Source organism: Anser anser, assembly GCF_964211835.1.
Source record: "Anser anser genome assembly, chromosome: 4".
Lineage (NCBI taxonomy): Eukaryota > Metazoa > Chordata > Aves > Anseriformes > Anatidae > Anser > Anser anser.
The window spans coordinates 78,564,781-78,592,689 of NC_139724.1; the positions used below are offsets into that span (position 1 = coordinate 78,564,781).

Sequence of the window (27,909 nt, forward strand, 5' to 3'; positions counted from 1 at the left end):
CCGTCTCCATGGCAGCGGCGGCGGCGCGGGGCTGAGGCGGCGCGGGGCGGGCGCGGCGCGGCCGGGATGTACCGGCGGGGCCGGAGCCTGCAGCTGGGCGGCGGCAGCTCGGCGCTGTACAACAACCTGAGCGTGCTGCGCCTGCCGCACCGGCAGCTCGCCTGCTTCTGCGCCGTGCGCGGCCCCGCCGCCAGCGTGCTCAGCGCCGCCGCCGACGGGCTGGGCGCCTCCCAGCGCCAGCTGCGCGCCCCGCCGGGGGGCCCGGCCGCCGCCGCCGCCGCCGTCACGCAGGTGGGGCCGACAGGGCCCGGCCGCGGTCCCGGTCGCGGCCCCGGCCCCGGCCACGGCCCGGTCCCGGGGCCGCCCGGCGCCTGCCGCGGCGCTGTCTCGGTGCCGGTCCCGGTCCCGGTGCCCGTTCCCCGTTCCCCTCCCGGCACCCCGAGGCAGGCGGCGCTCCCCGCTGTGCCCGGGCCTTACCGCTCCCCCGCCGCCCGGTGCCCGGCCCGGGCAGGCCCCGCGGGCCCTGCGCTGTGCGGGCGGAGGCAGGGCCGTGCCGGGGGGGGGCCGTCCCGGCCGGGGCGCGGGCAGCACCCGCAGCGCCCCCGGTACCGGGAGGAGGCGGCGGGAGGGAAGGAGCCTCCTGGAGAGCTCTGCGTGAGCCTGGGGGGTCGCTGAGGCCCACGCGAGCCCAGCCCCGCAGCCCGCGTGTGTGCGGGCGGCTGCCGGTGGTCCCCCCTTTGGGGAGGGGGCGAGGGCTCCTGCCCCCAGCCCCAGCCCCCCCCAGCTGCGTTTCCTTCCAGGCCGCCTGGTGCGTGCTGCCGGCCCGCGTGCTGCTGGTGCTGACCTCGCAGAAAGGCATCCAGGTGAGGCGGCCCCCCGCGCACGGCAGCCAGGGGCTGGGAGGGCGGCCCGAAGGCAGCCGGGCTCCAGCCGGGCTCCGGGCCGTGGGGCTGCGGGAGCGGGGCGCCGCTGCTCCCGTTTGGAGCTCACGTGGGCGGGGGGTGAGCCCGAGGCTGCGGGAGCAGCGTTCCCGGCGGCCAGCTCTCACCCCGCTGCTTTTTCTCTTCCCAGATGTATGAGTCGGATGGCTCCGTCATGGTTTATTGGCACGCGCTGGACATCACAGAGCACCCGCCGGGTAAGTGCCGCAGTGGGAGCACTGCAAGGGGCTCCCGGATCCCCCCGTGCTGCCCCTGGCAGGGTGGGATCGGGCGTTCCTGTTGGGCAGCCTAGTTCCTGCCGGCCTGGGACCCCAGCAGCACCGCTCCCACGTCCAGGCAGGGCTGAGCCAGGCCGGTGCTGCATGGCAGGTTAGTAGAAGGGTCTGGAAGTTTTGCACCATCCTGACCCCTCTTGCAGGCTTCATGTGGGCCTAGGAAGGCTGGAGGGAGGGGCTCGGGGGGCCCTGTGGCAACTGCAGGACTGGGGATGAAACTCAACCGGGCGCTCCTGTGGGCTGCCACAGGCTGCAGCCAGCTCTTGGTTCCTTCCAGCACAAGCCGTGTTTGCCCGAGGGATCGCTGCAGCTGGAGAACGCTTCATCTGCGTGGGTGAGTGAAGCGTGGCAGCGAGAGGGAGGAAGGGAAGGCAGGGCCACGCCGGGCGGCCTTCGTGGCCCCGGGTGGAACCTGGCGACGTAGGATCAGCTGAAGGGCTGCGCTCACGCTGCGGCTCTCGTAGGGAGCTGGTGCGTGGGGCGGCTGTGCCCGGCAGAGGGGTCGGTCTGCACAACGTTCTCCCTCGGGAGCGGCCTCACGCAGGCAGAGGGTCGGGGGCAGAGCGGAGCGCGGCTGCAGGCACGGCGGGAGCTGGGGGCTCGGCCGTGGGACGCGTCCTGCTGACACGTCCGGTCCCCCCACAGGGACGTCCTCTGGGACAGTGCTGGTGTTCGACATCCCCCACAAAGGGACGAACGTGACGGTGAGCGAGGTCCTGGAGGAGCACCGCGACGCCATCACCGACATCGCGGCGGAGCTGGGCCAGGCTCCGGTACGTGCGTGGCCACCGGGGCAAACTGCCCGGGGCCAGAGGTGCTGCAGGGGCCCCGGCTGTGGGAGGGGGCGGTGGGGGCTCCAGCCACCCCTCGGCGTGGGGGCTGCCTGGGGCCTTTCCTGGTGTGTGGCACCACGGCCAGCCCAATCCCTGCCGCATGCAGGCCGTGGTGCGGCCAAGGCGGCCTCCCCCTGCGGTGCAGGGCAGCAGGCAGCTCTCACCTCCCCTCCTGCACCGAGGACGTTGGCTCCCGAGGCTGCTGTGGCACCGGGGGGTCTCTGCTGTTAGGGGAGGTCAGGACAGGTCTGGGTGAAGCTCTGGCTTGGGGCGCCCTCAGCCCCTGCTGCAGCCCGTAACCAGCCGCCCGGCTGGCTCAGCGTGGCGTGCAGCGTAAGCAGACTGCCATCGAGAGCAGTTTAAAACGCCGCGTTTGCAGGCTGGCATTTCAGAGCTCTTCCCTCTGCTGCTCAGACAGCTGGGAGCAGCCACCCCACCAGCTGTCCCGCTGGGCCATCGGTGTTCAGCCAGTTCCTGCCTTTTCAGCTCCTCCATCTCCCCGTTCCTTAGCTGACCAAGCCTCAGTCCTGGTCACCCAGATTCTCAGAAGACAAACTGTGCAGAGGCAGAACCGTCCTGACAGAGATGAGGAGCTGAGGCCCTCCCGCAAGAAGGGTGACTGTGGGCGTGTGACTAATTGCCAGAGAATATCCTGTGATGCAGCAGGGTGCGTGCCAGAGCACACAGCTGCTATTGAAGCCAAAGGCCGGTCTGCTACACGAGCAAACGAGCAAAACCAGCCCTGAATAAACACACACTGAACTCAGGCTGCCAGCGTGCCCTCCCCAGGGCAGCACGGGGGGCGCAGCCCTGTCACGCCCCTACCCCCGCAGCAAGCCCAGGCGCCGAGCTGCCGCTGCGGGACCGCGGTTCTGCTCCCCAGGAGCAGGGCAGGTGGGGAGGCCGAGGGCAGCGCCCGCACGGGGCTGAGAGCTCCGCACCCAGGGCCGGGTGCAGGAGGCGTCTGAGGCCAGAAGTCTGTTTCCCCTCACTAAATTTGCCGAATGGACGGAGGTGTCTTGTCCGAGCTGCCACCGATGCCGTGGTGACCTTTCTCCTGCCACGTGAAATAACTCCACCTGATTACAGAGCGGTCTGGAGTCAGGATGGGGCTTCCTCCAGTTCAGTTCGTTCTGGTTGACATTTCTGCAGATCCACTAATTGGCTTCCTCATTACTGGCTGCATGCTTCCCAACGAGGACACTTTCAAACACTTTCTCTAATTAGGTACATTTAACTTTCTCTGCGCTTGGGACTCCCTTGAACAATTAATTGCTTAGAACTGGTTCCCAATTAGCCTGGATATGGAGCTTGTTTATGTGAAAGCTGGTCTCTCATCTGTCTCTGGCTGGCTTCTCCAACTCGCTGCACTCAGACTTTGCTCCGTGGTTTGTTCGAAAGGCTTTCTAGCAAGCAGGGATGGTGCTTTGCACATGCAATCCGAGATGCGTGTCGAGGTGAGGTCTGTTGTGACTCAAAAGCAGAGGGAGGAGATGTAGTGATTGCTCTCACAAATTTATCCCGTGTGTAATTAGCATTGCCAAACACTGACATGTTTAAACTGAAATGCCCATGTACGATCATAGCTCAGCCTTCCTCGTTCGCAGAATGTCAGCAGTTTCTGGGGGCAGTTAAACTTTAAGCCTGTCCTGCTGCAGGCTCTGGCTCTGGTGCGCGGCAGCTCGGTGCCTGGGGCCGCGAGCAGCCTCTGCAGGTGCTGGGGCACTGCTGACCCCACGTCCCTCCTGCAGGAGGGGGCTGGGGACCTGGTGACTGCCGACGACGCGGGGACCCTCTGCATCTGGAGCTCTGGGGAGGAGTTCACCTTGCTCAACAAGATCCCAGCCTTCGGGTAAGCCGGAGCGGCACGGCAGGATCCCGACAGCGAGGTGGTACCAAACATCCCCGGCCGGACCCTTCCCGGCTCTTGTGTGGGACTGGGAGGGTGCTGGGCCGGGACAGGAGGGGACCCCCGGCCCCAGCGTGCGGGTGTGCAGCCGGGAGGGGAGGAGGTGACGCGTGCCCTTGTGCCCAGCTGCACCTGCTCCTCCGTGAAGCTCTGGAATGGGGTCGTCGCTGCTGGCTACGGCAACGGGCAGATTCGGCTGTACGAGGCAGCGACGGGCGTCCTGCGCGCCGAGGTCAACGCTCACGCTCGCTGGATCTACGCCCTGGACCTGGCGCCGCTGACGGGAAAGGTAAGGGGTAAGCTGCCCACAGCGGGCACCCGGCCCGCTGTGCCTTCTGCGTGCGGGACCCACGGGCCCGGAGCCGGGCAGGGGCTGCTCAGCACCAGCACGCTGCGCTGCACCCCTCTGGTGTCCCGGTCCCCACGGCCTCGCTGCTGCTCCCCTTCGCAGCTGCTCTCGGGTGCCGAGGACTCCTTCGTTCACGTCTGGAAGCTCAGCAGGAACCCAGACACCGACGATGTCGAGGTGAGTCCTGAGGCACGGACACTCGGCAGGGAACCTGGAGCCGGGGTGGGTCCCTGCGAGCTGTCGCTGGCCCGCTGGGACCGCGGGTCGGTGCTGCTGGGTCGCACAGCCTCCCGCGGGGTGCTGCTACCGCTGGGGGGCTGCGGAGCTGAGCGGTGGAAGCCCTCTGGGCCCAGCCCGAGCTGCTGCGTGGGGGCCCAGCGCTCTTCCCCCTGGGCGTGATCCTGAGTCCTGCCCTCGAGCGGTGGAGCTGCAAGAAAGGAAAGGTTCTTGTGCCCCTGAACTGGGGAGCGCTGGCCGCATCCCCGTGGTGTGGCAGCACTCCCCTGCCTGCCCGTTGCTCGGAGGCGATGCTCCTACGGGAAGGCGTGGATCTAAGGCAGCTTGCTGGGCCTGCGGCTGTGCCGGTTGCACTTACTTCATGTGCCGCTCATGCTGGCTCCTCTTCCCGCTGCAGATCGAGCACTGCCACGCCGAGTGTGTGACCGACACCCAGATCTGCGGCGCCCGCTTCTGCGACCCCGAGGGCTGCTCCTTTGCCGTGACCGGCTACGACCTCAGCGAGATCTTCCGCTACAGCCAGGTGTAGGCCGCGAGCTGCGCCCTCTGTCCCGAGCCAGGTCACCAGGCACCCCTCCGGCCCAGCGCCGTACCCCACTGGGCTGGAAATCAGCGCAGAGGCGGAGCTGAAGTGGGATCCTGTCACTCCCAAAGCAAACCTGCCCTCAGCGGGGCATGGCCGTGCACGGGGAACGGGGCTTTGGAGCTGCTCTGGCTCAGTGGGACCCAGGTGTACGGGGCTGTGGGTCCCTGAGCCAAAAGCTGCCCCCTTGCCCCTCGCCCCCTCCTGAGCCCTCCCGGGAGGGGAGGAGGCAGCAGAGGTGACGTGTCTGAGCAGCGGCTGCCTCGCCGCAGGCTCTGGTAGCGGCAGTCCTGGGGAGGAGCAGAACCGGCTCCCCTCTTCCCCGCGGCACCTCTGCTTCAAACGGGAGAGGATCCAGGGCAAACCTGCCCTGCACGCTGCTCCGGCCGGGAGGGCTGCGGGAGCCGCTCCCTCCTGGGGGGCCGCACCCACGGGCGCTGCAGCGTGGGCCGCCTTGCCTCGGGGCAGCGTGCTTACGGGCTGGGGCGAGGAGCCTCCGCACCCTGCCAGCAGCCCTGGGCACGGCCGCGTCCCAGCGGGACCGCACGCTCGGCGGCTGGCAGGCAGATGTGCGGGGCCACAGCTGCGCTCCTGGGCTGGAAAAAGCAGAGGCGGCTGCACTGTGCTCTTCCAGGCCAGCTGAGCGCCCCAGGGACAGACTGCTAGGTCACCGAGCAGAGCCGTGGCGCTGCGTGCCAGCAGGCTGTCCTTGTGCTCCAGCTCCCCATCTCAGCCCGGGGCCCTGTGCCCTGCTGGCTCTGCCCCGGCCCCAGACAGGGGGTGCTGGAAGGGGGGCATGCGCCGTGCTGGGGCTCCCCCCGTGCTCCCGCTGCTTCCCCCTCTGCGTCCAGGGCAGGGCTCGGCCCTGTCCCAGCGGTCGCTGTCCCCCTGGTCCTTGTCCATATCCCAGTCCCTCTCGCTGCTGGCTGCTGTTCCCAGGGCCCTGCGGGGCAGCGGGGCCCCACGTGCGGGGGGGCTCTGCCCGGGGCAGGCCCCGTCCTCAGCAGGCAGGGAAGGAGCTTCCCGCAGCTCCCGGATCCGGCTCGGCCCCGCAGGAGCTTCCTGCAGCTCCCGGCAGCAGCAGGGTCCGGCACGGCCCTGGGAAAGGCGGCCCCAGCCCCTGCTGCTGCGCGGGGGCGAGAGGCACGCTGCGGGCAGGGGGCCCGCTGCCCACGCACCGCTTTGCCCCCAGCTGTGAGCCACAGCCCCTGGCCCCCATCGTGCCCCTTTCCCAGCACCTCTGAGCCCAGGCACCGCACACCCCCCTGCTGTACCCCCCCCGCTCATGCTGTACCCCCATGTGCTGCCCCCCCCGGCTACAGGTCAGGACTCCGCACCCTGCCCTGTCCCCCCAGCCCCACTGCACTGTACCTCACCCACAATAAATGCACCTGAACCGAGCCCCCCCGTGTCGCTCCTTGCTGTGGGACCCTGCCGCGCAGGAGCCGGAGCCCCGTCCCGTTACAAAAGGCTTTATTAAAGGTTAAAACAGTCGGCGCGGCGAAGCGCGGCGCCCCACTCACAGTGGTTGGGAAGGCGTAGGTACAAAGAGCCCTTGAGGCGGGCGCAGGCGCCCGGGAGGTTGTGCTGGGTCGGGGCGAGCGGAGTAGAAAAGTGTACAAAGGGTTGTGCAGCGCAGGGACACCGGGACGGGGACGTCGGCCCCGCCGGGACGTGTCCAAGGCACAGAGATGACCGGGGTGAGCCGGGACGCCCTCCGCGGGCAGGGGCAGCTCCTGTGGCACGTGCAGCCCCCGCGGCCCCTCTGCCCTCCCGCCCTGTGCCCCGCTCACAGCTTGGCCCCCACCTCTGCTGAGGCAGAGGAAGGGGGGAAAATACAGCACCAGAGAGCCCGGCCGGGGAGCCCCAGCCCGGGGGAGCCAGCACCCTCCCGCGGGCCCTGGCAGGGGAGGGGGCCGGCAGAGCCCCCAGCCCCACAATACTGCTCGGTCAGAGGTAGCACCAGCGCTGGCCGGGGTGGGGGGGGGCCCTGCCCGGCTTGGCACGCCGCCGCCCCAGGGAAAGGCACCGCGAGGTGGCGGCGGGGGGGGGATTCGGGCCGTAAACCAGAGCGGCGGTGGCAGCGAGCGCCTGTAAACCAGCCTGGGGACGGGGGTGTAAACAGGCAGCGGCCCCCAGGGCCCGCAGCGGCCGCAGCCCCGGGGTGGGGGGGAGGCAGGGAGGGGAGCCCCCCGCCCAGCACCGCAGGGCCTGTGCCAGCCGGGGCGCGGCCGTGCCCCCTGCCCCGGGGGTGCGTCACGGCCGTGCCCCTCGCTTCAGGAGACGTGGGGCGAGGGGCGCCAGAAGCACCACTTGCTGCGGGTGTGCTGCTTGCGCTGCAGCTGCTCCTCGCGCTCCCGCTCCTTCTTGGAGCGCAGGTACAGGTCCTCCTCCTTCAGGTACCACACCGGCGGCCAGCGGTGCCGCTCAAAGTGGGCCTGGTTCTCTGCGGGGACGGCGGTGTGTCACGGCACGGCCGGCCCCGGCACGGCTGGGGCCAACCCTGCCCGGCCCCCGGCAGCCTACCTGGGGACATGAACTTCATCTCCCGGGGGAAGCGGCGGCAGACGCTGTTGTAGTTGGTGCAGATGTAGTGCAGGCACCAGGCGGCCAGCTGCCGGGCGTTGTGGAACTGCAGGCAGGGGTGGGGGGAGCCAGGGCTGGGGATTCACAGCCCGGAGCCCACCCTGGGGCTTCGTGTCCCGGAGCAGCCCCCACCCTGTGCCCCCCATCCCCGCGTACCTGCGTCATCTCCAGGTAGATGATCACCTGCTCGTCGATCTCCACCTGCTGCATGAAGGCTCGGAGCAGCTCGTCCACGGCGTACTGCTCTGGGGGCAGGGAGAGGGGCCGTGAGCGCCGGGGGACGCGGGGCAGCCATGCGCACCAGGGACATGACGCGCCCGGCCCGGCGCTGGGGTTACGCCGGGCTCGTCCGGCTCTTACATAAGGACCCCGCTAATGACACCCCGGGGCCGCATCGATCCCCGGCCCCGCGGCTCCGTAATCGTATTGGCAGCTGGCGTCAGCGCGGGCACCGGGGGGGCTCACCTGTGAGCGCCTGCAGCCGGGGCAGGCAGAGGCGGTTGGTGAGGATGAGGAGCTCCATGGCGTCCAGGTCGGGCGTGGGGGTGAAGACGCCGGTGTAGAGGAAGTCGAGGACGGCGCGCAGGCAGGCGCAGTTGGTGCCCGGCAGGGAGACCTGTGGGACAGGGGCTTGGGGGCCGGTCTCTGGCGGCGGGGTGGGCGCTGCAGCAAGGACAGACCCTGCCCCGCCACTGGCATCGCCTGCCCCCGCCGCAGCCGGGGCTGAGCACGGGGACACCATGGGCGCAGCTGGGCCCCACGTGCCCCGTGCCAGCACAGCCGCAGCCCCACGACAGCCGATCCTCCCGGGGCCTGGAGGTCACCCCCACCGCCATCCCCGTGCCCTCACCTCGGCAGCGTAGCTCTCCCGGAAAGCCCCCCGGAACATGGCCATCATCCAGTCGCAGCCGGCAATCAGCAGGGGCTTGTGCGCCGGCACGGTCCCGTCGTCCACGCGGAAAACCACGTCTGGGGCGGCACAGGGTCAGGTTCAGCACGGGGCAGGCGCCCCTCGGCCATCCCGGTCCCACGCCACAGCTGGTGCCAAGACACCAGCCCCACATACCGCGGCCAGCCCAGCACAGGGACCGCAGCACAGCCACGCAGGTGCTGGGGATGGCGCGGGGAGGGGACGAGGGCTCTGGGAGCGCAGCCCAGCGTGGCCCCGGTGGAGGGGCAGCGCCCAGGGTGGCCGGGAGCCCGGGTCCATGCACAGCCCAGCGGGAGCCAAATGACCCAGCTGGAGGGGAGGGAGCCCGTGTGATGTCCCCAGCAGGGCACCGCCACCCCTCACCCCCTGTACCTGCGAAGACCCCCTTCCCCAGGCACTCCTTGATGCGGTTGGCACGGCGGACGTGGAAGGCCTTGGTGATCTCCTGGTTCATGAAACTCTCCTTGTTGAGCACGTTGGCCACCATCATGCGCAGGTCGAAGACCTCCAGCAGCTCGGCGATGGTGGCCACCTGCATGAGGTCCCCGCGGGCCTGGTCCAGCCGCCCGGTGTAGAGGTACTCCAGCACGGCGCGGAAGGGCTCCGCCTGCACCAGCCGGTCCATGCACACCACCGTCATCCGCTTCTCCCGCCCCGCCACCGGGTCCGCCACCAGCTCCCAGCGCATGCTGACGAAGCCGCGGCCCCATGCCGAGAGGTCGCGGGCACCGGGCACCGCGCCGTCCCCCGCCGCCGGCCGCAGGGCATCGTCGCTCTGCGAGGTCCGCAGTGGGGCGCGCGCCCCCTCGCCCAGCGCCCCCCGCTCCCCGTCCAGGCTGCGGGCGCGGGCGGCCGGCTCCTTGGCCGCCCCCCGCGGCCCCTCCAGGGTGAAGAGGTCGTAGAACTTGGAGCAGGAGGTGGCCAGGTAGACGCGGTGGGCGAAGACCTGCTGGCCACCCTGCAGCTGGAAGACAACGTCGGCGCAGAGCGGGGTGCAGAAGAGGGCGGCGGGGCCCCAGCCGCGGCTGGCCGGCGGGTCGGGGATGTGGATGACGGGCGGCGGGGGCTTAGGGGGCAGGAAGGGGGCCTGCAGCAGCGGCCGCTGCATCTTCTTCAGGTGGGACTTCCAGAACTGCAGGTGCCGGCGGGAGATGAGGGCGGCCCGGATGGCGTTGTCGAAGACGTCCTTGATGCCGAACTGGGCCACCACGCTGGTCTCGTAGTAGGGCACGCCCAGCTCCTTGGCCACCTCGTGGCCCCGCTCCGGGGGCAGGATGTCCGTGGGCTTGATGGGCCTGGGGGTGCAGAGCGGGGCCGTGTCACCGCGCGGGGGTCCCGGCCCCCGACCCCCCACCCACCCACCCACCGGGCGCAGCCTCACTTGGCCAGGGGGCGCCGGGCGCGGTTGACGGCCTCCAGGTCGGCGTAGCGCAGGTCCAGCTGGCAGCCCACCAGGATGATGGGCGTCCGCGGGCAGAAGTGCTTGATCTCGGGGTACCACATGGTCTTCACGTGGCGCAGGGAGTTGGGGTTGGCCAGCGAGAAGCAGAGCACGACCACATCCGACCTGCGGCGAGGAAGGGGAAGAGGAGGAGGAGGAGGAAGGGGGTCAGCACAGCCCTGCCCCGGCACAACCCGCAGGCGCCACGTGCACCAGCGGCTGCAGGGAGATGCCCACCAACAGCAGCCGGGACAGGGCCAGAGCGGGCGCAGGGGACCCGAGCTGCGTCCCGTGCCCAGTGTGGGGCCGGACCCCTGTGGGAAGGGACCAGGGTGGCTAGGAGCAGCCGCGTGGCCGCCAGGCCGGGTTTGTTTTTAGTCCGTGCCTTCTGAGACGTGACCAGGAGCCGTGTTTGGAGCTGGGCCCGTGCCGGGGACCAAGATAGACGCCGTCCTCCCGCCCCCCCGGGCCCCCGGCCAGCACGGGAGCCGCAGCTCAGCCAGCACCCGCTGCCCCGCGGGGAAGGGGGCGGCAGGGTGGTGGCGCTGGGTGCGCTCTGGGCACCCCAGGCTGTGTCCCCTCACCCAGGGGTGCCCCCATTCCCACCGGGTGTCCCTGCCCCCCCAGCCACACGGGGGGGTGATCAGAGCACGCCAAGCCAAGCTGGCGCGGTGTGGCGGGGCGATAAGAGCCTGGACGTGCCAGAGGCCACGGGGAAGGGGTTGTTTACAGCCCAGTCACTTGGCACGGGGGGGGCACGGGGGGGCGGGGGCTGTCACCCGCTCAGCCACAGCCACGGCCACGGGGCATCTCCCGGTGCCAGGACGGGCTCAGCCGCTCAGTGCTCTCGGCCACGGCAGGGGATCCCCGGGTCCGGCCCCGGGACACCAGGGCCGTGCAGCCCCGGGTGCGGCGGGGCCCCGTGTGTCCCAAATACCCCGCAGCCCCCCGGTGGTGCCGCTGCCCGCCAGGGACGCCGCGAGCACCCAGAGCTGCCCCTGGCACCGGTGCCTGCCCGGGCCCTGGGGTCACGGTGCCCCCGGGGCTGCAACCGGACACCGGACGGGGGGGGGTGGGGCGGGCCGGGGGGTGTCAGACCTCTCCCGGCCCCCCCGAGTCCCGCCCGGCCGCGGGTGGCGCCCGGGGGTCCCTCGGGCTCGGCGCCCCCCGCCCGCCGCCGGGCTCGGTTCCGGGGCCGTGCCCCCCCCGCGCCGCCCCCACCTGCCGTAGGCGAAGCGCCGGTCCTTGTGGTGGTCCCCGAAGGTGTCCCAGAGCCGCAGCGACACGCTCACCTCGTCCACCACGTCCCGGGAGCGCTCCAGCACCTGCGGGGGCGGCGGTCAGGGGCTCCCCGCGGTCGGGGCGGGCCCCCCCCGGTGACGGGGGGCTCCCCCCGGGGCCGGGGCCGCCCCCGCCCGGCGCCCCCCCCCGCACCTCCTGGCAGACGCGGTACTGGTCGATGGCCCACACGGTGGGCACGTGCGTGGCCAGCAGCTGGTACTGGCTGAGCGTGGCGTTGCAGGCGCGGGCGCAGATGAGGCGCGTCTTGCCCACGGCGTTGTCGCCCACCACCACGCACTTGATGGTCTCGACGTTGGGCCGCTCGTAGTCCACGTCCAGGTCCATGGGGCCCCGCTCAGCGCCGCGCCCCGCGCCGCCCCCCGCCCATCCCGCGCCGCCGCCGCCGCCGCCGCCCGGGCCCGTTACCCCGCCCGCCCCGCCCCGCCCCGCCCCGCCCCGCCCCGCCGCCAATCCGCGCCCGCTCCGCCGCGCCGAGCCCCGCCCCTCCGGCCACGCCCCGCGCCCGCCGCCAACCCGCGCCCGCCCCGCCCCGCCCGGCCCCGCCCCCTCGCCCCCCCCCCCGCCAATCCGCGCCCGCCCCGCCGCGGCCCCGCCCGCGCGCGGACAAAGGAGCGCCGCCAGGGGGCGCCGCGCCCACGTGACCGCCCCCCTGCCCCCGCGCTCCTCGCGGCCGGCGGCGCCACGCCCCCGGTGGGCGGGGTCGCGTAGGAAGCCCCGCCCCCCGCGTGGGCTGGTCCTGCGGGAAGCCACGCCCCCGCGCCACGCCCACCCGCCGAGCGTCGACGGGGGGGACGGCGGAGACACCGGGAGCGGCGGGGGCACGGAGCGACAGCGGGGCCGCGAGGGGCACCGGCGGTGAAAGGGACAGCAGTGGCACCAGTGGCACCAGTGGCACCAGTGGCACCAGGCACCAGCAGCACCAGTGGCACCAGCAGCACCAGTGGCACCAGTAGCACCAGTGACACCAGTGATTCCAGTGGCACCAGCAGCACCGGTGGCACCAGTGGCACCAGTAGCACCAGTGACACCAGTGATTCCAGTGGCACCAGCAGCACCGGTGGCACCAGTGACACCAGTGGCACCAGTGACTCCAGTAGCACCAGTAGCACCAGTGGCACCAGTGACACCAGTGGCACTAGTGACTCCAGTGGCACCAGCAGTGCCAGTGGCCCAGCGCAGCCAGCACACGCCTGGCACAGCGGGACCCCAGGGACACCAGCGGTCGCAGCACCACCAGCACGCTCCAGTACAAACCAGTGACCCCAGTGACACCGTGGGCCTCCAGGGCTGCCCGCTGTCCCGCTGTCCCCACGCCCCCAGCACCGTTCCAAACCGCCGCCGCAGCCCCGCGGTGCGCGCAGCGCTGCTGCCCCAGCGCCTCGGGGTGCCGGTGCCGCATGGGGCCCTGCGGGCACACCGCTCCCTGCCGCCCGGTCCCCCCCAGCGCCGGGGCTCTCCCTGTCCCCGGCCTCCTCCTGCGGGTCCCCTGCAGCTCGGGGCTGTCCCCCCGGGACTGGGGGCCGCGGTGAGCCGGTGGCCCAGGGCGTCGGTGGCCGCTGCGGCCGTGGACCCTTGTTTTGGGGGGGGGCGAGGGCTGTGGCGCGTGGGTCCCCGTGCCCGCAGGGGGCCGCAGCTCGGCCCCCCCGCAGGGGCCCCCAGCGGCGCCCCCTTTGCTCGCAGCAGAGGAGGGCCCAGGACGTGCCCGGCGTCCGGGGGCTGCGGGACCGGGCCCCCCCCCCTTCCGCCCTCCTCCCCCCATGCCGCCAGCAGCGACAGCCAAGAGCTGGGGGGGGCAGGGGGGGCAGTGATGGGCACACCCGTGTGCGGGGCTGGGGGCGGCACGGGGCGCTGCGGGACACGGGGCGCTGCGGGACACGGGGCGCTGCGGGACACGGGGCGGTGCGGCGACACGGCGGGGGGGGGGGGCTCATCCCCGCCCCCCGGGGGCACCCCCCCCGCCCGGCCGCAGCTGCCGCCGCCGAATTTTTTCCCTCTCTGGGGCTTTGGGGCTCGGAGGCCGCGGTGACCAAATAAGGGCAGCGGCGCCGGGCGGCCCCGCGCGTGGGGAGGCCGCTCCCGGGGGGCCGGGCCCCGGGGGGGCTCCGCGTCACGCGCCGCGTCCGCCCGCACGGGCCCCGCCGCACCGGGCGCACCCACGTCCCGGCGTGGGATTCTGCCCTGTGCCCACGTCCCGGCCCCCCCGGGGGATTCTGCCCTGCACCCGTGTTACGCGTGGGGCCCCGCGCTGCTCCCGTGTTACCGCGTGGGACCCTGCCCTGTGCCCACGTCACGCAGCGGGACCCCGCACCGCCCCCACGCCGCGGTGTGGGCCCCGCGCTCTGCCCACGTTACCGCGTGGCACCCGCGAGCCCACGGCCTGCCGAGCGACCCACGCCCCGCACCCACGCCCTCGGGCTCCCGAACCGCCGGGGGGGGGCCCGGCATCGCCGCGCCCCCGCGCTCTGCCCCGGGCCGGGCCCCCCCGGCGGCAGCGACCCCGTCCCGGGCGGCCACCGGGAGGCCCCCGTGCACCGGTAACGGCCCCGCCGCCGGTAGCGGCCCCGCGCCCCCTCCGCCGCCCCCTCCGGGCCGGGCGCAGGGCGCGGGGCTGGCGCGGCGCCCGGTCCCGCCCGGTCCCTCCCCGCCCTCCCGGCGGCGGCGGAGGCGGGGCCGGGCCGGGCGCAGGATCTGTCCGGGCGGCGCGGGGCCGGGCAGGGCGCAGCATGGGGGCCCCGGGGCTGGACCGGCACCGGCTGGCGCTGCTGGCGGCCAAGGAGGACGTGGGCAACCCGCGGGCGGCCACCAACTGGTGAGGGCACCGGGCACCGGGCTTCGGCACCGGGCACGGGCGGGGGCCGCGACGTACGGGGCAGCGGGCGGGGGGGCCCCACGCGGGGCCGGGGAACCGGGCACCGGAGCCGGGCCGGGGGGTCCCGGGGCGCACGTGGACCCGCGCACCGGGGCCGGCCGAGCGTGGCCCCGGGGAACGGGGACGGCGGGACGGTGCCGCGACGGTGCCGCGGCCCCGGGGCTGGGCCCCGCCCGGCGCTGAGCCCGCGGACCCGGGCAGGGAACCGGGCGGCCCGGCCCGGCTCGTCGGGCTGGGAGCGGCTCCGGGGCGCGGGGCCCGCCGGGGCTGAACGGCCCCGGGACGCGCCAGGGCCGGGGGGAGCGGCCGCGCCCCCGCACCGGTGCCCGCCCGGGGGTGCCCGCAGCGCCCCGCCCGGCTCTGCCATCCCCCCCGGCCGCACCGCGTGGGGACCGCGGCTCCTGCCCGGCCCCGCCCGGGCGTGGGAGCCCCGCGCCCCTCCCGTTGCCGGCGGGGCGGCGGAGCCTGTCCCGGGACCGGTGCCGCTCCTCCCGCGGGAGCCGGGCCGGGAGCCGGCGCCCTCCCGACACCGCGCGGCCGCGGTCGGGGCCGGCTGTCGCGGCGGGTCCCCCGGGCTGGCGGCGGCGGGGCGGGGGGGGCGGGGGGGCCGGGGGCGGGGCCGCCCCTTTCCCCGCCGCCCGCCGCTTCCCGGTGCCGCGCGGCCCCGCGGCCGCTGCCCTCTGCCCCGTGGCCCCGAGCCGCGCCGTGCTCCAGAGCGCCGCTACTGAGCCGTGCCGGTGCCGTGCCGGTGCCGTGCCGGTGCCGTGCCGAGCCGTGCCGAGCCGTGCCGCTCCGCACGCGTGCTGCTGGAGCCGGGCCCCGCCGTGTCCCCGGCGCGCAGCGTGCCGCCACATGCGGCTGTAATCGGAGCCGTGCCGAGACAAAGGCGGCGGCGGCTGGCGGGGAATGCCGCCCCGGCGGGGGGCTCACCGGCCCCCCCGGCCCCAGCCCCGGACGCACGAGGCCGGGGGGCGCCGGCGGGTCGGGGCTGCCCGGCCGCTGGGGGGGCTCTCGGGCAGCGGGGAGAGGCCGGCTCGGGGCCGGTATCACCGGGGGAGGAGGGGGACGGGCACGGGCCGGGGGGGTCCGGGCGCTGCGGCGCTTCCCGCGGCCCCATTGTCCCCTGGGCGGATGCTGCCGGCGGCACTTCCACGAATTCAGCCCGGCGGGCAGCGGGGGGGGCACGGCGGGGGGGTGGGATGGGGTGGGCACGGCGCGGGGGCCGGGCACTGGTGGGCGGCGGCCGGCGGAGCCGCGCGGTCCCGGTGCGGCGGGGACCCGGGGCTGGATCCCCGCCGCCCCCCCGGCCCTGCCCAGGCTCCTCCCGGCGCTTCCCCCGGGGGTGCCGCCTCCCCCCCTCCCAGCTGCTGCTCCCTCTGCCCCCCCAGGGCCGTCTTTGCCTACGAGAAGCACCATGACCTCAAGCTGCTGGACTCCGGAGGTACGAGGGGGGGGCCCAGCCGCCGCCTGCCCCCGCGGAGTGCGCGGGGGTCCCGCAGCGCCAGGCCCCCCCTGACCGCCCCCTCCTTGCAGCCGGGGGCGCGGACGAGCTGGCCGGCAAGTTCTGCGCCGGCAGCGTCATGTACGGGCTGTGCCGCCTCCGGGACCCCGCCACCGGCACCCCCCGCATCGTCCTCATCAGCTGGGTGAGCGCGGGCCGGGGGCTCCTGCGGGGGGGGGGGTGGGGGCTGGGGCTGACCCCGCCGCCTCGCAGCCCGCCGCGGGCACGGCCGAGACCTCCCCCGGCCCCCGGCCCCTCGGCCGCGCCGGGTCGCGGGGGGGGGCTCCGGCCGGCGGCGGGCGCGGGGCGGGGGGGGCGCGGCGGGGCCCCAGCCCTGAGCCGCCTGTGCCCGTGCCAGGTCGGGGAGAAGACGCCCGAGTCCCAGCGGCAGGCGTGCGCGGGGCACCTGCCGGCCATCAGAGCCTTCTTCAGGGTGAGTCGGGGCCGGCGGGGGGCCGGGGGCGGCCCCGACCCGGGGGGGCTCCCCCCGCGCCTCCTCCCGCCCCCCAGCCCGGGGCAGCCCCGACCTTTGCTTGCTGCGCTCAGTGCATTCCTGGCGCTGCTGACTCAGGCGCCGCCGTTCCCAGTTCCCAGCCTTGGCCGCCGACCCGGGGCTGTGGCTGGGCTCCCTGCCCCGGCCGGATCCTGCCCGGCCCCGCAGCAGCGGGGACGCTGCCCCAGCCCGCCCTGCGGGACGGCCCCGCGCCCGGATCCGGCCCCGCGCCTGGATCCGTCGGGCGCGCGCACGCGGCGGGGAACGGCGCCGGGATTCCCTGGGGAGCGCTCGGGGGGGGGCTGCGGGCCCGTCCCGGGGGGAGCTGGGGGGGGGGCTGCGGCTGCCGGCGCCTTGGCACCCCCGCGGGTGCTCGGGGCTGACGCCGTCCCCGTCTGGCGGCAGGAGGCCAGCGTGGTGCTGAGCGCCCGGCGCGCCGAGGAGGTGACCCAGGAGGGGCTGAGCCGCGCTCTGGCCCAGCTGGCCCCCGCCGCGGCCCCCCCGGCCAGGAGGGCCCCCCCGGCCGACACCGAGGAGCTGGTGGTGAGCGGGGCCGGCGGGGCCGGGGACCGGGACCGGCGGGGCGAGGGCGCCCCCCGGGTGCTCGGCGCCGCCGCGGGGCCGCCCTGAGGCCCGGCCGGTCCCCGCAGGGCACCAACTACCGCAAGACGAACCCGGCGCTGGAGATCCGCCGGACGCAGCGGGACTCCTTCTGGGCGCAGGCCGAGGTGAGGGCCGGGGGGCCCCGCGCGGCCGCCGCTCCCGGGGGGCCCGGGCCCGGCCCCGGTGCCGCTCCCGGGGGTCCCGGCCCCGCTGAGCCCGGTGCCGCCCGGCGCAGCGCGAAGAGGAGCAGCGCAAGGAGGAGGAGCGGCGGCGGCTGCTGGAGGAGCGGCGGCGGTGGGAGCGGGAGCGGATGGAGGAGGAGAGGCGGGAGGCGGCCGAGCGCGAGCAGCGCTTCAGGGAGAAGGAGCGGCTGATCGAGGAGCACCGGTGAGCGCGGCACCCCCGGGGGCACGCAGCCGCCCCCGCCCCGTCCCCGCGGTCCCCGCGGTCCCCGAGCCCCGGCGGCGGCCCCGGTGCCGGCCCTGAGGGTCCCCGTCCCGGCAGGAAGGAGCAGGCGCGGCTGGAGGCGGAGGAGCGGAGGAAGGAGAAAGCCCGCTGGGTGAGCGGGGACGGGGACGGGGCACGGGGGGACCGGGGGACGGGGCACGGAGGGACGGCGCGGGCACGGGGCTGCCCCGCCCCAGCCGCCTCACCGCGGCCCCGTCCCGCTCCCGGTCCCGCAGGAGCAGCAGCAGCGGGAACACGAGGAGGCCACGCGGGACCGCTCCCGGCGCTCCGAGTCCATCGAGAAGGCGGCCGTGAGTGCGGGGGGGGCGGGGGGAACGAGGGGGCCGGGGGCCGCCGCTGACGGCCGTCCCCTCCCGGTGCTGCAGGAGGCGGCCGTGCTGGTGTCCCAGCGCCCGCAGAACCCCCGGGATTTCTTCCGGCAGCGGGAGCGCGCGGGGTCCGCCTCCGGGGCTCCGCTGCCCGCCGGCCCCCTGGGCGCCCGGCCCGGTAGGTGCGGGGGGCGGGAGGGGGCGGGCCGGGGGGCCGGGCCGGGCCGGGGGCCGGCTGCTGACCCGCGCTCCCCCAGGAGCCCGGCGGCCGTTCCTGCGGTACCAGCGCAGCCTGACCGAGTCAGCCTTCATCTTCCGCCGGCCGGAGCCCCCGCCCTCGCCCGCGCCCCTCGACCCCGGGGCTTTCAGGGCGGCGCCCCCCCCCAGCCCCCGCCGCCCCCCGCCGCCGCTCCCCGCCGGCCCCGCGGGGACGGGGCCCCCCCCTCGCTGTGCCGCCGCGGGGGCTCCCAGCCCAGCCGGGGCAGGGCCCCCCCCGACCCTGCCGGGGTCCCCGCCCCCCGCCAGCCCCCCCGGGTCGGGGCCCCCCGACGGCACCCGTGGGGCAGAGCCCGAGCCCCCCCGCGGCACTCCCGGGCTGGGCCCCCCCAGCAGCTCCGGCGGGGGGCTGCCGCCCCCGAGCCCTCCCTGGCAGCCCCCCCCGGGGCCGGCCGTGCCATCCCCCACCGACAGCGCGGGGGCTGAGGCTCTGCCTCTGCCCAGCCCCCCCGGCACCCCCCTGGATGAGGAGGGCCCCCCCCCGGGCACCCCTCCCCTCCCCAGCCCCCCGGCTTGGGGGTCTCCGGGGCTGCCGGTGGGGCCGGGTGAGGGGGCCCCGAGCCCCCGGGGGGGGTCTCCTCCCCCTGGGCTGGCGCCCGCCCCGGTGCCCCTGCACGGCCCCAGCCCCCCCAGCCCGCCGCAGGATCCGGCCCTCCCCAGCCTGGCAGCCCGGGAGCCGCAGCAAGGTGGGTGCCCGCAGCCCCCTGCCTGCTGCGTGGGGCTGGGGTGGGGGTCCTGCACTCTGCACCCCCCCAGCCCCAGCACCTGGGCTGGTGGGGGGGGCTCAGCCGTGCCCCCGTCGCCCCAGGGACCATCGGGGAGCCCGAGCAGGAGCCGGCCCGCCGCGACTTGGGACACAACGGCATCGGGGGCCTCGGGCATGGGGGGTGGCCAGCCCCCTGGGAGCAGGACCCCCCGGTGCAGGTAGGGCTGGGGGGGCTGGGGGCACAAGGTGGTGGTGGCATGGGTGGGATGGGCGGCACCTGCACAGGTGGGGGGCAGTGGGGGGGCAGCAGGGGGCTGGGGGTGGATGTTTGGGGGCTGGGAGGGGACAGCAGGGGGAGCAGGGACGGGACTGGGGGGGGGACAAGACAGGGCAGGGGCTGGTAAGGGGGGGCAGGATGGGGCTGGGGGCAAGGGGCAGGGCCGGGCAGGGGGGCCCTGAGAGCAGGGGACCCCCGGGGCCCTCTCCTGCAGGGGGATGAGCCCAGCGACACCATCCTGCCGGAGCTGCTGCACAAAGCCAAGCCAGGTACCGCTGCACCCCCCCGACCCCCCCCCGTGTGTCCCGAGACCCCTGGCCGGGCTCAGCCCTCACCCCCTCTCCCCCCCAGGCTTCGCCCTGCTGCTGGCCCGCGATGCCCCCCACCAGCAGCTGCCTGCCGGCAGCAGCCCCCCAGCCGAGGACGAGGACCTCTCCCCCCATGCTGTGTAGTCGGGGGGGACAGCAGCACGCCGCCCCCCCGAGCACCGCCTACTGTGCCCCCCAGCACCCCCACAGCCGGGGCTGCCCCCAGCCCCCCATGCATTGGCTGCCCCGCACCTCGCCCCACTGCCCCACGCTCGGTGTGGTGCCTGCAGCCCCCTGCCCCCCCCCCCCAGCACAGCCTCTTGCACTGGGGCCGCTGGCCCCCTACCCCCCCATACAGCAGCTTTGGGAAGCAGCCATGCACCCCACAGCCCCGACCCACCTGTGCAGCACAGGGCTGGGGGGGGACAGGGGTCCCCAGATTGGGGGGCACAGGGCAGGCAGCAGGACCCTGCCCCCCCGCGACCCCCAGCCCCCCCAGTGAGACGCAGTGGCTGTTAAATAAATTTTAATGCACATGAATGAGGTGGTGGCGTCGGCTGGTCCCCACGGCGTGCAGCGGGGCCAGGGTTAGGAACGGTGAGGAAAGCAGAGTGGGGGGGCTCTGGCCCCCGGGGGCTGGGCCCACACTTGCTCACGGTGGGCTGAGCCCCGAGCACCCCTCGGAGGGGGTCAGCCCCAAATGCCCCCTGCAGTGGCGGCATTGGCCCCAAGTGCCCCCCCCCCCCCCGGCACAGGGGCACCGTAAATTCCAGTTTCTCCCCAAGGAAAGAAGCTCTGAGCCCCCAGCAGGGCCAGGGACCCCTGGGACCCCCCACTCCCTCCCAGGACAGGTCCTCTGTGGTGTCAGCCCCCCCGGGGGGGGGGGACAGGGCCCCCTGCAGGTGCCGGGCTCAGACCTGGGACTGGAGGTACCCGGGGGGGGCCGGCAGGCTCGGGGGGGGAGGCGCACGCTCCGTGTCCGGGCTGCTGCTGCCGGGGCTGGAGGAGCTGGAGCCGGGCGATGGGTGCGGGGAGGGGGCGCGCCGGGCCCCCCGCCCCTTCAGGGTGCTGAGCTTGGCGTCGAGCGAGAGTGTGCGGGGCCGGGCACGGGGGCCGGGGCTGACCCCGCTGGGGGGGGTGGCGCACAGGGGGGGCCCCTCAAAGAGGGAGAGCCAGGGGGGGCAGCCCAGCCCCGGCCCCCCCTCCAGCCCCGCCGCCCGCCGCGTCAGGATGTCCGTCACCGCCTCGATGTCGTCGGCCGGCTCAATAGCTGCGGGGAAGAGCGGGGGTCAGCGGGGGGCCAGCCACGTGCATCCCCCGCCACAGGGAGGGCCGGGATGTGCCCCGCGGCTGGGACAGGCACCGGGACTGGGATGTGCACCGGAGCTGGGACAACTGGGACGTGCCCTGCAGCCTGGGTGGCCAGGACATGCCCCATGGCCACGACAGCCAGGATGCGCCCTGTGGCCAGGGCAGCTGGGATTTGCCCTGCAGCCGGTGCTGCTGCGACACCTCCGGCAGGCCGGGGCAGCTGAGCCGTGCCCTGTGGCCGGGGTGGCCGTGCCGTGCCCCGCGGCCGCGCCATGTGTAGCTGTGCCGGCCCCGTACGTCACCTGTCGCTGTAATAGGAGGAGAGCAGGGCGCGGATCTCCGCCGAGACGGCGTTATCCTGCAGCAGGAGCCCTTCGCAGGCCGAGGGCGGCACGGCAGGGCCGGGCAGGGCTGCACCGTGGGAGGGCACGGCCAGGGGCAGAGAGAGGCAGAGGACAGCAGAGAGAAGGCAGGAGGTTAGGGAGGCGCAGGTGGCAGGAGAGGCTGGTCAGTGGAGAAGAGGAAGATGAGGAGGAAGGTGAGGAGGAAGGTGAGGAGGAAGGTGAGGAGGAACATAAGGAGGAAGATGAGGAGGAAGATGACAAGGAAGGTGACAAGGAAGGTGAGGAAGCCGCGCGCCGGCCGCGCTCACCCATCTCGTGGTACAGCGAGCCCTGCCGTGGCAGTGGGGCAGGCGGCCGGCGCGGCGGCGGCACCTCGATGCGCATCAGCTCGTCGCAGCACTGCTTCCACTGGCCTGCGGGGAGCGGACGGGAGGGGAGGGGGCCGGACTCAGTGCGCCACGGGGCAGGGGGTCCTCGTCCCCGTCCCCGTCCCCGCACACACTCATGTCGTAGAAGTGCTGCCAGAAGGCCTCCATCCAGCGCTGCGTCTCGGCGCGGCTCTCGGCCAGCAGCGTGTGGGTCACCTCCTCGGCCCCATAGCGGTTGGTGACGGACATGCTGTGCAGCTTCCCGCGCGCCTCCTGCTCCGTGGCGCGGATCCGGGTCTCCTGCGGGGCACGCTGCGGTCAGCCCGCGCCCCCGCACCCCCCCAGCCCCCCGGCCCGGCCCCTACCTTGTTGATGGCGATGGTGAGCGCCGGCTCCACGCCCGCCTCAGCCTCCTGCGGGCGCCGGTAGCAGAGGAGGTTGGTGCCGCGCAGGACGCAGAACAGCCGAGCCCAGCCCTGCGGCTCCCCCGATGCCTGCTGCCGTGGGACAGGGCTGCTCAGCACCCACAGCCCGGCCCCGGGGGTGGGAGCAGCCCCGTCCCCAGTGCAGGGATCCCCGCTCCCCGTCCCCACCACAGTCCGTAGCCTAACGGCAGGGACGGCCGACACCTGGCGGGCTGCTGGCGCTGCCTGTCCCCTACCCACCCTGCCCCAACGCAGCCTGTCCCTGCTCCACCCCTGTTCCCGTCCCGTCCCCATCCCGTCCCCGTCCCATCCCCATCCCGTGCCCGTGCTCACCTGCACCTTGAGGAAGCCGCACATCATCTGGGTGGCCATGCAGCGGGGCTGGGCAGCCAGGCGGCAGCACATGCTGCCATACAGCGGCAGCCAGAAGGAGCTCTCCTCTGGGGGGGGCAGAGCACTCACAGGGGGGCCCTAGGGCAGGGCCCCCCTGGCTCCCCCCTGCCTGTCCCCAGCTCTCCCCAGAGCTGCCCACGTCCCGGTGCTGCCCCCCCACCTTGCCAGGACCCCAGCCCCAGCCCAACAACCCCCTCTGCCCCCATCCAGCCGGGACCCCGCAGCTGCTTCTCCCCCGCCCCATCACACCCCAGCCCCCCTTGCCCCCCCCCAGGCCCCCAGCCCGAGCCCTGGCCAGGGAAGCCGCACGGTGCTGCGCTCACCATTGCAGGCGATGGCGAGGTCGTGGGTGCGGAAACCGTCCTGCACCTCGGCCAGGGACAGCACCGCGTGCGCCAGCAGGTGATACTTGGGGCCCCTGGGGGAGCCGAGAGTGAGGGGCAAGCAGGTGTGTGGGGGGGGTGTCGAAAGGGGATCAGGTACTCACGGCACGCTGGGGGCCGGCAGCAGCAAGGGGCCGCTGCCACCGTTACCGCCGGGGCTGCCGGGGCCCCCGTCCATGGCGGTGCGCAGCCGGCGTCCCGAGGAGCGTCCCAGGGAGCTGCTGAGCTTGCTGGCCAGCTTCTTGGGCGCGCTGCCCGGCGCCTCCTCCTCCAGCCCCGCGCTGTACAGCTCCACCTTCAGCTCGAAGTCCGGCCCGGCCTCCGTGCTGGGGGCACGGCTCAGCGGGCGCATGCAGCCCCCGGCCCCCGCCCTCCCCGCTGCCGGGGGGGGCACTGCCGGGGAGCCCCCGGGGACGTGGGGATGCAGGGACGCGAGGACACGGAGATGCAGGGAAATGGGGACGCGGGGATAGGCGGGGATTTGTGGGTTGCAGGGACGCGGGGGGACGCGGGGACATGCAGGGACGCGGGGACCTGCCCGGCGCAGCGCGCACAAGAGGACGGCGTTCTCAAAGCAGATGTCGGTGAGGGTCCGGTCCACCAGCACCATCTCGGTGTCGTAGATCTCCACCCCGATCTGGAGGAGGCAGAAGACGGCGCAGCGGTGCAGCTCTGCGCCGGGGGCGGGGGTCAGGCCAGCGTGGGGCTGGGGGCCGCGCTGCCGCCCCCCCCACTCACCTCCCTTGTTCCTGAAGTACTCCGTGTCCTTCCACATCAGCGGGATGCGCAGGTCTGCGGGGGTGGGGGGGAGTGGTGGTGAGACCCCCGGGGCCCTGTCCTCACCCCAGGGGCCGGTGCAGGACCCCCGGCACCCCCCTGGCCCCGCAGGGCTTTTGGGGACCCCATACCTGAGATGCAGACCCTGCCCCGGCAGGGCAGGCGGTCGTCTGTGGGGCCAGCGTCCGAGGGGCTGCGGGAGGAAGCGCAGAGCCGTGACCGCTGCCCGGGGACCCCCACCTCCCGCCCACCCCCCCGCCGCGGGGTCCTCACCGCCTGGCCACGCGCTGCATCACCTGCACCTCCTTCATGCGCTGCAGCTCCGACATGTAGGCCAGGATGCGGCTGTTGCACACCAGGAGGCTCTTGGTGGCCTCCAGCGCCTGCTCCCGCTGCGTGCAGGCGGCCAGCAGCTTGCAGGCCCCCTCCCGCATCCGGATCTCATGGTCAATCTTCTTCTGGATGTCCGTGTCCTGTGGGACAGGCGGCGTGGGAGCACAGGACCCAGCTGGGGGGGGTCCCAGGTCCCGCCCTCCCCTGCCACTGCAGACCCCGGCAGGTCCCCGGGAAGGGGCAGCCACATTCACATGGAGGGGACAGCGGCCCCCACACGGCCCCGCTCCCCCCAGCACGGCCAGTGCCCGGGGCCGACCCTCCTGCCCAAACTAGCCTCTGCTGCACCAGCAGACACGTCCCCTGACCCCCCGGGCAGAGAGCCACCATCCCAGCCCAGGCCCCTGGGGAGCCACGTGCCCCAAGGACGTGTCGCGTGCCCCGCGGAGCGCCACGCGCCCTGCGGATACATCATGAACCCTGCGGGAGAGCCAAAAACCCCACAAGCACTTCACAAACCCCACGGGTATGCCGCATGCCCCACGGGTATGTCATCCACCCCACGGCTGTTTCCCACACCCCACGGACACGTCGCAGAGCGCACAGTTGCATCACATGCCCCACAGCTGTGCCACACACCCCACGGGTCCATCATGCATCCCACAGACAAGCCACGTGCCCCACAGACACCCCACAGGGGAGCCGGATACCCACAGCTCCATCATGCGCCCTACAGAGGTGCCACGTGCCCCACAGCTCCACCACGCGCCCCACAGACGTGCCACGCACCCCACAGCTTCACCGTGCCTCCCGGGGGAGCTCCGTGCCCCACAGGCACATCACATGCTGCCCCGCACCCCACGGAGCGGTGACGCATCCCGCAGCTGCCTGACGTGCCGCACGGAGGTGCCGCGCACCCCACGGACACCCCAGCCCCCCCCAGCACTGCCCCCCAGCTCCCCCCCCCCGGGACCGGAGCTGCACAGGAGCCACATCGGAGGGTGGCAAAGCCCCCGCAGCCCCAGCCCCCCGCCCCGGGGCCCACAGCCGCAGGGGGAGGAGGGCACCCCACAGCCACACGGGCGGAGGATGCCAGATCCCGGCGCGGGGCCGCCCCCTCCCGCAGGACCCCCCCGGAGCCCCCCTGCCGCAATCCGCAGCCTCGGCACTGCGCATCCCCCCCGCCCCCCCCGCCGGCTCGGCCCCCGACTCACGTTGCCGGTGCCGCGGCGATCCATGCCGGCCCAGGGCATCCCCCTGCCGCCCCCCGCGCCCCAGCCCCCTGCCCCCGGCCCCCGGCAGCGGGGCCCGGCAGAGCTGCGGGCGGGCGCGGGGCCGGGGCTGGCGGAGCCGCAGCGCCGGAGCGGTGACATCACCGGCAGCTATAAATAGCCACCGGAGCCGCGGCGGGGGGCGCGGGCGGCTGCAGCCCCCCCGGGACCCCCCCCGTAAGCCCCGCGCCCCCCCCGCACCGCTCCCTCTCCCCGCGCCCGGCGGCCCCGCTCGCCACAGGGCGCCCGCCCCACGGCGGGGAGCTTTCGGGGGCGCTGCTGGGCGAGGGGGGGGCGACCGACGGGGGACCCCCCCCAAACCGAGCGTCGCAGCGGGCCCGGCCCGGGCGGGCGGAGGGGGCTGCGGGGGGATCTGCTCCGAGCGCCGCGGGGCTCCGTCCGCCCCACCGGGAGGACGCGGGGGGCCCCCGCGCGGCAGGGCAGGGCCCCGGGCTGCGGGACCGGCCCGTTACCGGGGCCGCCCCCGGGTCCCCGCGCCCCGTCCCGGCCTCGCCGCGTGGCATCGCCCCGGGGGTGCCGCCGCGGGGCCGGGCGGCCGCGAGCCTCGGCCCCGGCGCCGCGGGGCAGCCGGTACCGGGGGGCCGCTGCCGAGGGGGCGGGGGGCGCGACCCCCCCGTACCTCGAGGCTGAGGGCGATCTGGCGGATGTAGAGCATGTTGAGGTCCTCCAGGATCCGCAGCTTGTCCTGCAGCGGGGCGCAGCCGTCCCTCCCGGCCACCTCCATCGGCCCCGCCGCGGCCCCACGGGGAGCCGCCGACACCGGGCGCGGGGATCCCGCATCCGCCCCGGCCCCCGGCCCGCGGCCCCCGCCGCGTCCAGCGCCGTGCGCGGCCTCCCCCGCCCGGCCCGGCCCGGCCCGGCTGCGGAGAGAAAGGGCCTTTCATCGCCCGGCCGCGGCCGGCGAACAAGCGGCCTCTGTGCCGGGAAAGGGCAGCGCGGGCGGCCGGGGGCAACGGGGGGGGGACGGGACCGGGAGGGGCGGCGGGGGGGGGGGAGGCAGCGGCCCCGAAACCCGCACGCGGGGGGCGCGGGGGGCGCGGGGGGAGCGGGGCCGGGCACGGGGGGGTGTAAGGGGAGGGGGGTGAGGGGGGCGCCGGGACGTGGCGCGAGTTGCGGGGTCGGGGTCCCGGGTGCGTGGCGGGGACGTGGCCCCGGTGCGCCCCGCGCCGCCCCCCCGCCGCCCCCTGCCGGCCCCGGTGTGCGCTGCAGCGGGGCCGCCCCGCCGGTACCTGCCGCCGATCCCGGACCGCTGCTCCGGCGCGGCGCGGCGCGCACAGGAAGGCGGCGGCCGCCCGCCCCCGGCCCGCCCTCCCCCGGCATTCCTCCGGCGGCTCCGGTTACAGGGGCCGCCCCCGGCCCGGCCCGGCCCGGCCCCCCGCCCGCGGCACCGGCGGCACCGGCACCCCGGGGCGCGGGGGCGCCCCCTGGCGGCGGGTCCTTCCGCCCGTCCCCCGTCCCCCCCCGGTGTACCGAGACCCCGCCGCCGCGTGTGCAGCCGGTACGGGGCTACCGGGACCCCCGCCCCGTAAACCGGCCCGGGGCTCAGGGGGCTCGGGCGCCCCCACGCCGGGACCTCCCCGTCTCTGCCCGGGGCGCGAAGCCCCCCGCGGCCGCAGCCCCCCGGCCGCACGCAGGCAGACACCGAGCCGCGGGGCTCGGCACGGCACGGCACGGGCGGGCTCGGCACGGCCCCGCCGCCGCCCCGGGCAGGACGCGGCCCCGCAGCCGGCGGGGAGGGCGCGGGGCCGTGGGAGCCGCCGGGGGCGCCGGCCCCTCCCGTGCCGCGGGGCCGGTTCCCGCTCCGCCCGGCCGGGCTCGCTGGGCCGGCAACGCCCGGTCCCACCGGCGGGACGGGACGGGACGGGACGGGACGGGACGGGACGGGACGGGACGGGACGGGACGGGAGCGGCCGCCGCCGCCTTCGCCCTTCCCAGGCGGCTGCGCGGGCCCGGCCCCGGCCGTTCCCACGGCCCCGGGAACCTCGTGGGGCCCCGCGCGGACCCCGCGGCACGGGAGGTCCCGGCGCGCCCACGCGGACACGTGGGGACACGCGTGGGGCTCCCGCCCGTCCCGCGGCGCGCAGGGGCTGCGCGGGGGGCTCCGGGGCGGCGGCACCCGGCGGGCGCCCAGGTACCGGCGGCGGGGCCGGGCCCTACCTGCGGGGCGGCGCCGAGCAGGCTGAGGCGGCAGCGGCCCCGTCGGATCTCCATCTCCAGCGCCGAGCCGCGGGCCACGGTCACCCGGCTGCGGTGGTTGCGGCAGAACATCGCGGCGGCGGGGCCGGGGCCGGGGCCGGGGCCGGGGCCGGGGGCTAGGGCCGCTCCGGGTCCCACGGGAACTTCCCTGAGCTCCGAAGTCGCGCAAACCCCTCCCCGGGGCCGGCGGCACCTGGCGGCGGGGGCGGGCGGCGCCGCACCGGGCTGCACCGACACGCACCGGGCTGCACCGACACGCACCGGGCTGTACCGAGCCGCACCGAGCCGCACCGAGCTGCACCGAGCCGCACCGACACGCACTGAGCCGCACCGAGCCCGCCCGGAGCGGGAGCGGCGCCGGGGCCGGGGCCGGTACCGGGCGTCCCCTGGCACGGGCGGGGCGGGCTCGGTGCCCCCAGCCGCGCGTGGCGCCGCCGGCCCCGGGCGGACAAAGCCCGAGTCAGGGCGGGCAGCTGCGGCCGGGGGCGGCGGGGGGGCCGCGCGTGTCCGTGCCCGTGCCCGTGCCGGGGGGGCGTGCAGGTGGCCTGGGCGCGTGTCCGTGCCCACGCGCGCACCCCGCGCTGTGCGCGCCCGCCGGTCCGCGCGTGCCCCGCGTGCCCGGGGCTGCGCACACGCGCGTGGCCGCCGGCGTGCACGCGCGTGGGGCCGAGCGCGCGTCGCGCCCCGGGGGGGCGGCGGTCGGGCCCCACGCGTGGGGCGCCGCGGGACCCCCCGGCCGGGGGCGCTGACCCGGGACGGCCGCGGCGCTCCCCGGTACCGGCGGGCCCGGCCCCTCCCCCCCCCGCCGCGTCGCGCCCCGCCCCCCAGCCCCGGGCCCCCCCGCGCCGTGGCCGGGCCGAGGCAGGGCAGGGGCGGGCCCGGCCCCAGGGC

The 27,909-nt window shown here is 75.5% G+C and overlaps 4 protein-coding genes across 23 annotated transcripts; 2 read left to right on the plus strand and 2 right to left on the minus strand.

Moving 5' to 3' along the window:
• The first annotated feature begins 17 nt into the window (after window positions 1–17).
• WDR54 (WD repeat domain 54) lies at window positions 18–6,523 on the plus strand. The gene is made up of 9 exons (XM_083832835.1): window positions 18–291; window positions 801–863; window positions 1,072–1,138; window positions 1,494–1,550; window positions 1,862–1,989; window positions 3,801–3,901; window positions 4,085–4,247; window positions 4,410–4,484; window positions 4,942–6,523. Exons 1-9 carry the CDS (start codon window positions 67–69, stop codon window positions 5,071–5,073), a joined length of 1,011 nt encoding a protein of 336 aa, XP_083688961.1. The 5' UTR covers window positions 18–66; the 3' UTR covers window positions 5,074–6,523.
• A 60-nt stretch (window positions 6,524–6,583) lies between these two features.
• Window positions 6,584–11,793, minus strand: LOC310898215 (rho-related BTB domain-containing protein 2-like). 3 transcript variants are annotated; one of them, XM_083832807.1, is made up of 9 exons: window positions 11,520–11,793; window positions 11,307–11,410; window positions 10,026–10,211; window positions 9,017–9,939; window positions 8,564–8,682; window positions 8,179–8,329; window positions 7,870–7,958; window positions 7,654–7,759; window positions 6,584–7,573 (listed from the first exon to the last, which is right to left on the minus strand). In XM_083832807.1, the coding sequence occupies exons 1-9, from the start codon at window positions 11,709–11,711 to the stop codon at window positions 7,404–7,406; spliced, it is 2,040 nt and encodes a 679-aa protein (XP_083688933.1). In that variant the 5' UTR covers window positions 11,712–11,793; the 3' UTR covers window positions 6,584–7,403. The 3 variants fall into 3 exon arrangements, with proteins under 3 accessions (XP_083688933.1, XP_083688935.1, XP_083688934.1); XM_083832808.1 differs by having other exon boundaries at window positions 7,415–7,573; window positions 7,870–7,953; XM_083832809.1 differs by lacking the exon at window positions 11,520–11,793 and having other exon boundaries at window positions 11,311–11,403.
• A 2,242-nt stretch (window positions 11,794–14,035) lies between these two features.
• Window positions 14,036–19,736, plus strand: LOC310898234 (drebrin-like). The gene is made up of 14 exons (XM_083832864.1): window positions 14,036–14,196; window positions 15,645–15,697; window positions 15,790–15,902; window positions 16,116–16,190; window positions 16,656–16,793; window positions 16,901–16,978; window positions 17,089–17,240; window positions 17,358–17,412; window positions 17,537–17,611; window positions 17,687–17,807; window positions 17,887–18,591; window positions 18,714–18,829; window positions 19,103–19,157; window positions 19,240–19,736. Exons 1-14 carry the CDS (start codon window positions 14,111–14,113, stop codon window positions 19,338–19,340), a joined length of 1,923 nt encoding a protein of 640 aa, XP_083688990.1. The 5' UTR covers window positions 14,036–14,110; the 3' UTR covers window positions 19,341–19,736.
• Window positions 19,710–27,569, minus strand: RTKN (rhotekin; the record flags this gene model as incomplete). 18 transcript variants are annotated; one of them, XM_083832848.1, is made up of 13 exons in its annotated part: window positions 26,980–27,533; window positions 23,471–23,670; window positions 23,329–23,390; window positions 23,159–23,212; window positions 22,975–23,092; window positions 22,525–22,746; window positions 22,361–22,455; window positions 21,978–22,084; window positions 21,585–21,713; window positions 21,354–21,519; window positions 21,160–21,264; window positions 20,810–20,918; window positions 19,710–20,466 (listed from the first exon to the last, which is right to left on the minus strand). In XM_083832848.1, the coding sequence occupies exons 1-13, from the start codon at window positions 27,088–27,090 to the stop codon at window positions 20,460–20,462; spliced, it is 1,485 nt and encodes a 494-aa protein (XP_083688974.1). In that variant the 5' UTR covers window positions 27,091–27,533. The 18 variants fall into 18 exon arrangements, with proteins under 18 accessions (XP_083688974.1, XP_083688973.1, XP_083688975.1 ...); XM_083832847.1 differs by having other exon boundaries at window positions 21,585–21,716; window positions 26,980–27,521; XM_083832849.1 differs by lacking the exons at window positions 20,810–20,918; window positions 26,980–27,533 and adding exons at window positions 25,442–25,682; window positions 26,052–26,116 and having other exon boundaries at window positions 21,585–21,716.
• Between the last annotated feature and the right edge of the window lie 340 nt (window positions 27,570–27,909).